Source organism: Akanthomyces muscarius, chromosome 4, assembly GCF_028009165.1.
Source record: "Akanthomyces muscarius strain Ve6 chromosome 4, whole genome shotgun sequence".
Taxonomy (NCBI): domain Eukaryota; kingdom Fungi; phylum Ascomycota; class Sordariomycetes; order Hypocreales; family Cordycipitaceae; genus Akanthomyces; species Akanthomyces muscarius.
In genome coordinates this window covers 152,759-164,903 of record NC_079244.1, presented here as the reverse complement: position 1 = coordinate 164,903, position 12,145 = coordinate 152,759, and the positions used below count along the sequence as shown (strand labels likewise).

General features: G+C 53.5%; 2 protein-coding genes across 2 annotated transcripts; both read left to right on the top strand.

Moving 5' to 3' along the window:
* Window positions 1-6,963: 6,963 nt before the first annotated feature.
* Window positions 6,964-8,966, top strand: LMH87_010681 (uncharacterized protein; the record flags this gene model as incomplete). Its single annotated transcript, XM_056199698.1, has 3 exons — window positions 6,964-7,365; window positions 7,419-7,707; window positions 7,768-8,966. 3 exons carry the CDS (start codon window positions 6,964-6,966, stop codon window positions 8,964-8,966), a joined length of 1,890 nt encoding a protein of 629 aa, XP_056051621.1.
* Window positions 8,967-10,685: 1,719 nt separating this feature from the next.
* LMH87_010680 (uncharacterized protein) lies at window positions 10,686-11,743 on the top strand (the record flags this gene model as incomplete). The annotated part of the gene is made up of 2 exons (XM_056199697.1): window positions 10,686-11,498; window positions 11,555-11,743. The coding sequence occupies 2 exons, from the start codon at window positions 10,686-10,688 to the stop codon at window positions 11,741-11,743; spliced, it is 1,002 nt and encodes a 333-aa protein (XP_056051620.1).
* Between the last annotated feature and the right edge of the window lie 402 nt (window positions 11,744-12,145).

Sequence of the window (12,145 nt, the reverse complement as noted above, 5' to 3'; positions counted from 1 at the left end):
AAACCCCTGGCCCGGCCGGACTGGAATTGTAACAGCGGCAAGACGGGACGACGGGCGCGCGCGACAAGAGGAATCAAGGCCCCTTCTCCAAAAGAACAGATAAGTCGGCGCAGGGCCTTGCGGCGAGGCACGGAATGCAAGGCTGGGTTTTTGGCTGGCTGATAGGCTCTGTCGTCAGACCCATTTCTGTACAAGTTAAGAGGTTTCGAGCCGAAGCCATTGCTGCGGACTGTTTTGGGTACTAGCACCGAAGTGTGTCGAAATTTGCCTGTTACGGGGGAGGAGTGTCCAACGGCACGGTGCATTCCGGTAGCTGATGATCAGTGAGCATAGGAAGGACCCCGACACACGGCAACCAATAGTTGTGTAGGTAGTTGAAGATTGTGTACTCGTAGCTGGGCTGGCATGGGATGGAACCTGAGACGCTGAAGAGCCGTCACACCATTTTTCGCTGCTGGTGGTAACGCATCAAGCTATTCATGAGGAATCTTTGCGTTGAATAGACTGGTTTTTGTTCGTGTTTGTATTGCATTCGCGACATTTGGCAAAACGTCTCCCCCCTGGTACGGGATGTGGAAAGGAAACATAGGACAGGCAACACGGCAGCGGGAGGGACACAACTCGCGTAAAGTGGTTGAGCAGCACGCCACGGCAGCTTTAGATGTGACGCGCCATCTTTCTCCTTTTCGCCCACCTAGAACAGGGATGATGGCAAGCCTGGTGAGGAAACAGCCCAACCATGTGACGACTGAGATTAAAAGAGTTTGGCCAGCCCGCGGCAGTAGGCCGAAAGAAAAGGGCGACGGAAACCAAGGCGGCGGGGGCAACGCCGCCGCATCACCCACCTTTCGCGCCGAGTGCAAACAGAAAGAGAGAAAAAATTGCCTGAGATATAGAAGTGAAGTTTAATCAATTGATAGAGGCATGGCGTGGGCTTTCTACCCCTCCTAACAAGCACCCTTTTTTGTGGTCTTGGCCAGCGGCGCACAGCAAGCTTTGGCGCTACCTGGGTTTAGGTCGTAATCGCTAAAAAGTTCAAACAATATGCTTTTCGGATGGATGCGTTTGATCCCGGGATTCAATGGTGTTTTCTCTGTCTTCACCCCACTCTATGTTGCTTGGCTGATGTCCCGTCACAGTTTTGCAAATGACTCAGGCACTCAGGGTAGTCGTAATGTCACTTGCACTGTGATAACGACGAGTTTTGCTTTTTAGAAGCAATAGTGCCAGGTGCCAGCAGCCGCAGCGTTGACCTGCAATGTATCACTTTGAAGGTCACCTTTCTCTCCTCCCTGTGCAAATGCCCGATCGCCTGGGTACATAGCGCTGCTGACGCCTTTTTATTAGCGCCGTTTTCTCCCCTGCTAGCCATTTTGCAACTGCAGTGCAAAATGGCTCAGTCACAGTTAACAGCCAAACAGCCTGGGCAGCCTGGTTCTCGTCCAGCCCCCAGCTCCAGTCATCTGCATGCACAAAGAGAACGTCGGACTGCTTTCGTGCCACAAAAAAAAGGTGGGCTCCTGGGGATGGCACCGCCGGGCATCCCAAAGTTCCATCTTCATGCCAACCCAGGGCAGATGTATATCCTTGCACTTGGGCATTGCATGCACTTGAAGCGTACCAGTAACAGGTCGCTGCCTCAGACCACACGCTAGAGAGTTCCAGTCGTCCAAAGCTGAAAACCTACTGGTAGTTACTCTGTAGCTCGCCGCACATAGGTGATGAGCTGTGCACAGGGCAGACTGTGGTCACTTGGATCCATTGAGCAGCCAGCCCAACAACTGCGACACCCGCCGCCACTATGACCCTCTGCGCCCCCCGGTCCATGCCAACCTATCGCATGACAGTGTGATGTTGCGTCTCGCATGCGAGGCAGGCAGCCTTGCTAATTTCGTCGAAAGAATTCTTTTCTTTGCCAAGTGGAAACACGACATGATAGAGATGCTAGAAACCCATGTAACTCTGCAAAGCCGCAATTTCACGTCCCGAGTGGCGAAAGAGACACGGAACTACCCATTTGTTGTCCTGGGGTCTGGCTGGAAGTGCCTACAACACAGCAATGTGAGACCTTGAGACCTTTCTCTCTGCCCCTCCCTTCCCATCTCACGGTTCTTGAAGGGGAAACCGCCCCAGAGTGGCAGAGCCACATGGTGGAGACCAGCATCCTCATGCCAGCACCAATAGATATATTTGGTGTTCTTCTTTTTTAATTCAAAACGGAGCCCTGGCTCTGCAGATAATCGTTCTCCAGTTCTTTTTGCAAGCCAACTTGTTGCTTGTCAACTAGCGTTCTCGAGGACTGGCCCAAGGCGTGAATGTCCATTTCGTCCTGAACTTGCAGGAGCTATATTGGTCCACTGTATTATACGCAGTGATGAATTGCCGTGTAACACAGCTCCTACTCACCGGAAAAGCACAGTCAACGCCTCTGAAGCAAAAAGACAGAGGTGTGTACTTGTAGTAAGCATGAGGGGAGACGGGGGCAAAGCACGAGTCTTGCTCCTATGTATATCGGTCAAATAGCAAGCCACCTACCAGTAGCCGCATTCGTCCTCGTCTGACTGCCCAACAGGCCTGCCAACTTCCCTCCATTTCAAGTGCCAGATTTCCCACTGTGTCATGGTCTGATTGATTTATTAGCCAAAAAACCAAGCTGGCAAGAAAGAAACTATGGAGAGGGGGCATCTCACACCCGGAGAACGTTCTGTAAATTTATCGACACGAGTTCATAACCACCACAAATGCTCTGATGAGGCAGAAGCATTAACCAATCCAGTCTCCGATGTTTTTCTTGCCATGGAGTTCTCACGCTCCGTACCCGTACACTACTTTTGTTATGCTCGTGTACCAATTATTAGTGCTTGGTGGTGCATTTACTTCTGACAGGGGTTACGAAGATGGTGGTCCGCCGCCTCTTTTCGTCGCCTGGTGGCTCTGACAAGGGGGCATGGGGGTTGCATAAAACTGGTGGTGTGCGGCCTCGCCTTCTCTCACTGGCTGCTTGCTAGGCTAACCATGAACTATCTAGCCAGACCTCGAAGCTTTCACAAGTTGCAACTCTCTTCGTTACTGTGGGCTCGTCTTTTACCAAGCTCGTCTTTTTGTCATGTCCGTCTGGCTGCTGGCTGGCCTTGACTGGCAACTGGTTACTGTGAGTTTGTTTGTGGCTATTAGCCGTCTTCCCTGAGGCCCTCGTCAATCAGGCTTTGTTCCTCCGAACCGTGCATATCAATACACACACGAGAGGCAAAATAGGACGCAACAGCGCGGCTCAGCCCAAGGCGTATCCATACCTTTTGGCGACGCGTAGTCAGAGAGTCCATCATGTATTGTTGAGCTTGATGATGACGACTTACAGCCATACCCTCGGATGTGCGCTTTTACTTGGCTTGGCTAGCACATGGGCTACTGGGTAGTTACTGGTAACACCACCCACCCACTTGACACCACTTGAAGTAAGTCGACCGACGGCGACGCCTGCTTGCTGCGCCATGGGCCTCCGCGCCCACCATACCTCCGGAACACTGCGCTAGCAACAGCCAAGCCCCCATCCTGGCGCAGGGCAGCAGTAGGGCCGTGTCAAGTGTCAGCTGGACTCGTCACAAAACACCGTAACTACACTCGCTTTGCACATTACATTGTCGACTAGCGGGAAACACGGGCATGGTATGGGGCGCGGCCCAAATGTCTCTGGGGCTCCAAAGGGACTGACTTCCGCTAGTTAGACAGAAAGAGTGAGCGCCAGTCAGTAATAATAGAAACAAGCCTGGGGTGGCCTGCGCATCCGCAGTGACCGCACCACCCGCCCTTGTTGTGACTGGTAGCGGCTTGACTGCTGAAGTATTTTGGGCGTGTGAGAGCCTGAGGAGACCTCAACCGCCTGTATTACGAGGAGCTCCACACCACAGCATGGCCGCTACTCGTGGGTTAAGTACTTCTCTTTGATTGTATCCGTACCTTGCCACTTCGTAGAAATTGTCATCTTATTGAAGATCATGATGAGGCGTGAGGGAAGGGTTTCGAAGACAGCTTCCCGCAAATCACTCGCAGTGTCACGTAACGCGAGGTGCTTGCTCTTCGTGGTGCATTCTTGTACAATACCAGTAACGTGCCAACAGCGCTCTGGTTCAGGCTTGACTACAGCATAGTATTTACCAGGAGCTTCCGGACCAGGGCGTAAAAGGCGGACCCTGCTACTTGAGGAGAGGTATCCCATGCGGGAATAATGGTGGGGAGGTTACTTTAGCTTCTCGTCACACTGCCCCCCCTCCTTGGCCGTGAGCCTGTCACACTGTTCATGCCCTGGCTCAAGGCTGACTTTGGTGGTGCGTCGCGGTGGTCCGGAATGTCTGACTGTTAGCAGGTTGCATGAGATGTGCCGAGCAAGCACAGGCACCAGTCGTTACAGACAGAGCTGGTAACGGGGGGAGGGAGCCAAAGCTGCTGTCGACTACCAGTACCAGTAGTTGGCTCCCTTGAAAGGGCCAGTTTTGGCAGAGTGCGGATATGCGTCCCTCTTTTTCTTGCACGTATCCGTACCTCAGTGGCCAGATGTAGCACAAGGGCACCAGTAATAATATTTAAGTGACAAAACCGAGCAGGAATGGCCGACTTGGCTTGGGCCATGCCGGAAGAAACGGTAACTTGGGATCAATGTATCCTGACGGGAGAGTGACTAGCGCAAGCAGAAACTGGAGACCTGTATGCGTTACTACGTACATGGATTAACTAGAGGTGGACTGGGCCATAGCCCATGGCATGAATCAATGATGATTCCGGTGGTGGTGCGGTGGTGGTGGTGGTGGTCGAGTGGCCGAGTGGTCGAGTGGTCGAGTGGCTCCCTCTCTGCGGCTGTAATGAGGATGTATCACCTGTCGGTTACCTTAGTGAGCAGCGGTCAAACTCGTTACATGTGCCATGAGGCAGGCCGAGCAGGCAACATTGCGAAAATAAACAAGTAAATGGGTGAAAAGTAATACCATGTTGAAAGGGACCAAGTATGGGAAAGCGAGGGAGCGATATGGGGGTGTGAACCAAGCTGGCAAACTGGGTACTGGTAGATGACAAGGCGGGTGCTGCTCCCTTTCTTGTGTCTTGTCCAGCAGGCTGGAGCCCAAGGCAATTGCAGGCGCTAATTCTGATGGGAAAGACCGCAATTGCAAAGGACTGGGAGAGCTGGCGATACGAGAGAGGCGTGTGGACAGTTCCTACCGACCTAGGTACCTAAGAAGGGGAGGTTTTGGTCCAGCTACCTTGACCAGCCGCGAGCAAAACTACAGCACAGCTGGAGCGGCAAATCGACATTGATTTAGTGCAATAACTACATAATTCAAGAGCGATTCTGTTATGCGTACTCATGTCCCAACTCCACGACAGTCATTAGCTTGCGACTAATGATGATCTGCCTGCCCAGCTGGACTTGCACCCCTGTACTTCAGCGCCCGCAGCACCGCCATGGGGGGGCTTTTAGCGCTAGAGAGGGACCTTTAGTGGGCTGTGCGGTGGTACAAGGCGCCGAGAACACTGCAACCTTCAGCAGCCAAACAGTCCGCCAGATAGCGGGCCAGGACCAGAGAGCAGCATCCGGACCCTGTCAGTGTGAGAGCAAAAAGCCAGGCGGCGCTAGAGTGTATCTGGAGCAACCGATCTTTTATGGGCCCCTTCGAATGGTGTGCAGTGTGGCTCCAGCCATTAATAAATGAACAAAAAATAATGTGCATGGGCACATGGGCAAGTCAGTGTCAGCGTGTCAGTCAACCGAGACTGGGACAAACGCTGTGATTCTGTCCGTACCTAGGTACCCAGGTACCTGACGGCCGGCCCCTGTAATGTCGCGCTGCAGCCATCAACTGCCCCTCTGGCAAACCGCTGTCTTGCCTTGGAGCGCAAGAGCGATCCCGCCAGTACAACTACCTTACCTACCTATAGGCAGCTCGCCCGCTGGAGCCAGTACCTCTCGCTCCCTGCTCGCCTTGGCCACGCCCCAAAGAGACACTCCCCCACCGCCTCTCGCTTGGCCAACCACATCGCCTCCTGAACCTTGTCCATCCGCCATTGCTCCTCCGAGACCCTCCTCAAACTCTTTGCTCATGCTCATCAGCTTCGCAACCGGAGCCTCTTGGAGCCCCCGGCTTGTCTCTTCGCGGGACCGTCGTCTTTCCTGGGGCCAGCCATCATTCACCACCACCTTGACATGACCGACTTTGTCCTCTAACTAATAAAATACCGCTTGTCCCATCCTGCTCCTTGTCATTTGTCAACCGTCGGTCGCGTCATGGCTTTGCCCACTTGCACTTGACTTCTTGTCGGTCCCGTCCAAAGGCATCTGCCCTTTTTTCTTCCCTTGTTTTGTTTCTCAACAAAGCTCCCGTCTCCCCCACGATCATCAGGCCTCCTCCGTAGAGAGCTGCAACACACGCTTCGCTCGAGCCTTGTCTAATAAAAACCTTACCCACCTCGAGACGCTTCCGCATGCCGATACCACGACCGCTCTCTTCGACCCGGCCCTTGCAATACCTCTCAGCGCCTTCCGCCTCTTCTTCCTTCGACAGACACTTGACCTGGTTTTCACTTATACTCGACGTTTGCACAGCACCTCGTCCTCTTGCAGCTGCTCGTGCTGGGCTTCTCCTCTTTCCCACCTGTCATTGGCGTCACTCCTCCGAGTCGAAGAACAAACGGGCAAACGAAGCCGCTCGCCGCAAACGCACGCCAGCCTGTTGCTGATGCTGCCCAGGTCAACCTCACCACCGAGCTCACCTCTCACCAGCTCATCTCTCCTCCATGTCTGCTCAAGTATTGAAGGCTGGTTCTCTGCATCTCCCGTTTCCCACTCTTGCCTCTCCTCGCAGGCACAGCTCTTGCTCATATGCCCACTCGGCCGCCTGCCTCGACTTGAATAGATTCCCCTCTGGCCACGGTCCTGTGGCATCTCGTGTCCACTCTCGACCTACAGCAGCCGACATGAGTGCCACATACCAGCCCTCCTACGCTTCCTACGACAACCATGCTGCACACAATTATTCTGCTGCTGTGGCCCAACCAAACAGACCCAAGGCTGCAGTTGCCGACTCACGAAGCCTGCAATACCTGCGCTACCCGCCCCAGCCACTGCAGCAGCCACTGCAGCAGCAAGCTTTGTCACAACCTCAACAGGTCCTCCGACACGACATCTCCAACAGATCCCAGCAGGTGCAAAAGGATTCCCGCTACTCGGCACGTCCGCCTACACCCACTGCGGACATCGCGATGCCGTCCCAGGAGAGCCGCTCGAGACGAAATTCGGACACACTCATCTTCCATAGCCTCCAAATACCGAAATGCATTAGCCCTACCGGCGGGAATCTGGCAGACTTTGCCGCTCAGGTATGCCTTCGTTCGACTTGCCATTACCGGTATCAACTGCTCACACTGTTCAGATGACGTGCCTCTTTTGGTTCCAGTCCGCAGATGACCTTAACAAAGCCGAATCCATTCGCTCGATTCCTGCCACAGCGACGCTGCCTCGACTGTCCTCCTTGGCCAAGCCTTACGACCAGTTCCGCAAATGGGTCTTGAATGTGCTCCAGACAACGCAGGTGACGCAAAACGTCATCTTACTCGCGCTCCTCTTCATATACCGTTTGAAGATGTCGACTCCGCAGATCAAAGGCCGCGCCGGCAGCGAGTATCGCCTGCTGACCGTTGCCCTGATGCTGGGTAACAAGTGTAAGTGTCTTTTATCTTCCAGCATATTTGTCGCTGGATAGCGATGCTGACCTCTTCTAGTCCTCGATGATAATACATATACCAACAAGACCTGGGCCGAAGTATCTTGCTTTGCGGTCCAGGAGATCCACGTCATGGAAGTTGAATTTCTCAGTAACATGCGGTACAACTTGCTAGCTTCCAAGGCGGAATGGGAAATCTGGCTCACCAAGCTGGCATGCTTCCATGAGTACTACGACCGCGCCATGCGTCAGCCTGCCTCGCCTCTGCACTTGGCCGCCAACGCAGGCATTTTTCAGTCGCCGATCACGTCTCCGAAGGCCAATATGCTCACTATGGTGCCTGACCTACCTCCGTACACTCCGACCACCGCCAGGGTGTTCTCGCCCACTTCTGGTCAGGCACACGATTGGCACACGTACCATGCGAACGCCGTCTCGCCCTTGGCATCCAAGCCTGTTCGCCTTCCGTCCTCACGCAAGAGAAGCCCCGAATACGATGCTGCCGACCACCCCGCCAAGAGACAGGTGCCCCCTCAAATGACATCAGGCATGCTACCGAGCAACGGCACCCGCCAGGCCGGTGCGTTGGAGGCACGGCCACTTGGTCCTCAGCTCAGCATCGTGACGAGCCAAGCCCAGTCTGCCGGAGCACCGTATATGTCAGCTGGCCCTTCGTATGCTACCGGCCCCAATATGCCACTGCCGCCTCTGCAGCTTGGTGTCCGTGCCATGTCAACGGTTTATCAGCAACCAGTGGGTGGTGTTGTGCCCCAACCCCAGCCCCCGCCCCAACCGTTGCAGCAGATGATGCCGGTGGTGACCATGGCTCCTGGCTACCCGACCTCAGCAACGGCGGTTCAACCTCCTGTCCACATGGGTACTCCGAGCAAGCGACGTAGCCCTGGCAACTTGGTTCAGTACACATCGTCACCCATGGCAGAGGCCTACGGAGCGGGATCAGCTATGCATACACCTCTTGCGCTAACACCTCTGGCCAACTCGCCAAGCATCTACCTTCAGCAACGTTCCAGCCCATACAGGCCTGTCAGACATGTCAATAGGCTTCTCCATCCCGCTTCGACATCTCTGGATCAATACCATCTTTCTGTACCAATCAACCCGAACCAGATCCACTACCAACCACTGGGTCGACGCAACGACGTGCGCACTGGCGTAGTACCCGAATTCATCACATACAACAGACAGCAGCAGCAGCAGCAGCCGCCGCAGAGCCGTCATCACGGCGCGTACCCCTAGGTGTGGCCTGTGCATCCGATAACAACACTCAGGTGATGCACGACGCACGCTTTTTTTTCCTTTTTTTTTTTAATTCATGGCGGGACTGCACAAGGAAGCAGTCTTTGCATTGTAAGAAGATATCACCTAGCTTAGCTCTGTTTTTGTTTGTTTTTTGTTTTTTTTTGGTTTTTTTTTTTTTTTCGCACTTGAGTTTTGGCGCAGGGACTTGCCGCGGCATTGTTTTTTTAGAGCCGCATTGCATGGCATGGATGAAATGAACAGCATTAGCCAATGGCGTTGGTACAGACGTTATAGCTGTACGCAGGAAGACGGTGATTAGTGACGAGGTAGTAACGGCGACAGAAACGGACAGCAGACAGTTACATGGGGCATTTGCTGCATTGCTAGAGGATTTGTTCATGTTTTATATTACACATTTGTTTTCTTTGGCCTCGAGCGGCCGGACAGTCCGTGTATGGTAGGAAGAATTACAAGACACATCATTGCTTGACCTGGAAGACAGGACGGTCACTGCAGCAATGATGTAGGGGTCGGTGACGATGCAAATGACGATGGGGCAAGCATCCATAGATGTATCAATATCAGTAGGAGACTTACGGGATTTTACTTCTGCATCATTTTGTCGCTGGTGTACGTGAGATGTGATGGCTCCAGCGTGTCAACGTTGGTAGTGGGTTGGTTGGTGGGTACTTGGTGACGTAGGGCAGACAGTGGTCAAGGCGGATACGAGGTGGGGTCGAGCAGAGCTTGGCTACCAGCAACTCGTATTGTGTTCCAGGATGAAGATTCTGTGGTGAAGATTCTATTTTGCGCAAACCGTCCAAAAAAGGGCCCTTGGAGTCTACCATATACTTTAGTTCAAGGCAGACAATAATTGTGCAATAGGTGCGCCAAAGGCAAAAGGGCCACTGGGCGAGGTGTTTTGCTGCGACGTGAACCATCCTTGCACGAAACAGGAGTAACCCTGAATTATCACCTGCTTCCCCAAAACGAATAGAATTTGCCTTTTAGAAGCAATAAACCCACGCCCTGCGAATAATGGGGGGGGGGGGTTGAGCGGCGATTAAGCTTGCCAGTGACTGTAGGGTAACGAACGTTATTGTGGCGACCCCTGGCAACCACTCTTTAGTGCTGCGGACCGCCCACTTTTTCCCTTGTCCTTCCGTGGCTTCCCATCTCAGATTCTCATTTCCCATCCCTTCGCTGGCCTCTCTTTCATAACGGCGCCTAAAACACAGAGAGCAGAATCGACACGTATAAGGATCAAGGGGCTTAGCTGCTTCCCTTGCCACGAGCTCATTGTAACGGAACAACCACTCGCTTACTGTACCGAAGTTCTTTTCCCGCAGCGCTCTCTTATTCTCCATTTGATCGACGAAAATTCGAATCGCCGCATCCGCATTCCATCACAACCAAGAAAAAGATCAGAGACATAGCCAACTACCGAAACTCCTATCAAACCGCAGAGCTCACGTCCACCCTCGAAACATCGTTTGACAGCAAGAGCGTCTTTGCCCTGACCACTGCCCGGTCCCCCGACCCGACGACCACACGGTGTTTCCTTGCCAGCGCACCACACTACCGCCGACGACATTTTTCCGAGACATTTTCGAGGAGACGACACGGGGAGGAAGCGCCTAGCTGTCTTCACTCACACGTCTCCAGTATCGACGACAAAATTCCATTGCTACGTCGACGTCTAACCATCGCCTCACCATGTCGGGCTTTGGGGACTTTACCTCCATCTGCGAGAATGCGCCGTTGCCGCTCTGCGCCTCGGTCGGCCCCCAGCTCGCTGGTGTCAACCACGTCGGCATCGAGCCCTCGTGCTACGCGCGCAACATTGAGCTGGCCAACACCATCATCTTCGAAGGCGCCGCATCGGCCACGCACATCTTCGCCCTCTTCATGACTGTTGTCATGATCCTCCACGTCCGCTCCAAATTTACCGCCGTCGGCCGCCGCGAGATCTTGACTTTCTTCTACCTCTACATGCTACTCTCCTTCTTCTCCCTCATTGTCGACGCCGGCGTCGTGCCTCCTGGCTCTGGTCCATATCCATACTTTGTTGCCTTACAAAGCGGCCTCGCCAGCGCCCTCGTCACCTGCCTGCTCATCAATGGCTTTGTCGGCTTCCAGCTGTACGAGGACGGCACCCCGTTGTCGGTCTGGCTGCTGCGTGCCTGCTCGCTAATCGCCTTTGCCATTACCTTTCTCGTCTCCATTGGCACCTTTAAGAGCTGGGCTGGCCTTTCGCCCACCAACACGGTCGGCTTGTTTGTCGTCCTGTACCTGCTGAACGCCATTCAGCTGTTTGTCTACGTCGTCATGCAGGTCCTCCTCGTCACGCGCACCTTGCAGGACCGCTGGCCGCTCGGCGACATTGCGTTTGGCGTCTTCTTCTTTGTTATCGGCCAAGTTATGCTGTACGCCTTTTCCGACAAGCTGTGCCGCGCCATCAGTCACTACCTAGATGGTCTGTTCTTCGCCACTGTCTGCAACCTTCTCGGTGTCATGATGGTATACAAGGTATTTTGATCTACCGATATAGGGAAAATAACCTCGATCACTAACAAAGGTTGCAGTACTGGGACTCCATCACCAAGGAAGACCTCGAATTCTCCGTCGGCACCCGTATGAACAACTGGGAAGTCAAGGAGCTACTCCCCGAAGAAGATCGCCGTGCCACCGTGTACATGGACGATCCCTACGGCCAGTCGACGGCCTACGACATGCCGTACTCGCCTACGGCGCGCTATTCGGCAAAGTACTAGAAGTCGATCCAGATAAGTCCTCTGGGAAAATATTATGAATAGACATGGAGGAGGTTCGCACTGCAACATACGGTGTTTTGGGCGTGTTTTTGAGCAATTCCGCGAGCCAACGGAGGGCCTCTCTTTTCCCTTTCCTTTATTATTGTTGCATAACGGGCAAGATGCTGGCGCATTGGATGCATGATTTTTATTACCATTTTATCATTTTACAAGTTCTTTTTAATTTTTGGGAGCACGGCCGGCAGACTGTCGGCCTCGACACGGCCAAGAAAGAGTTGGATAGGAGCCGTTTGCTTTTTGGTTATTCCCTTTCTTTCCACTTTAATCGTGCAAATAGATGCCTTTCGATGACCAGAGTCCATAGATCAAAGCGAGTCAACTACACCCCATGAATACAATTCC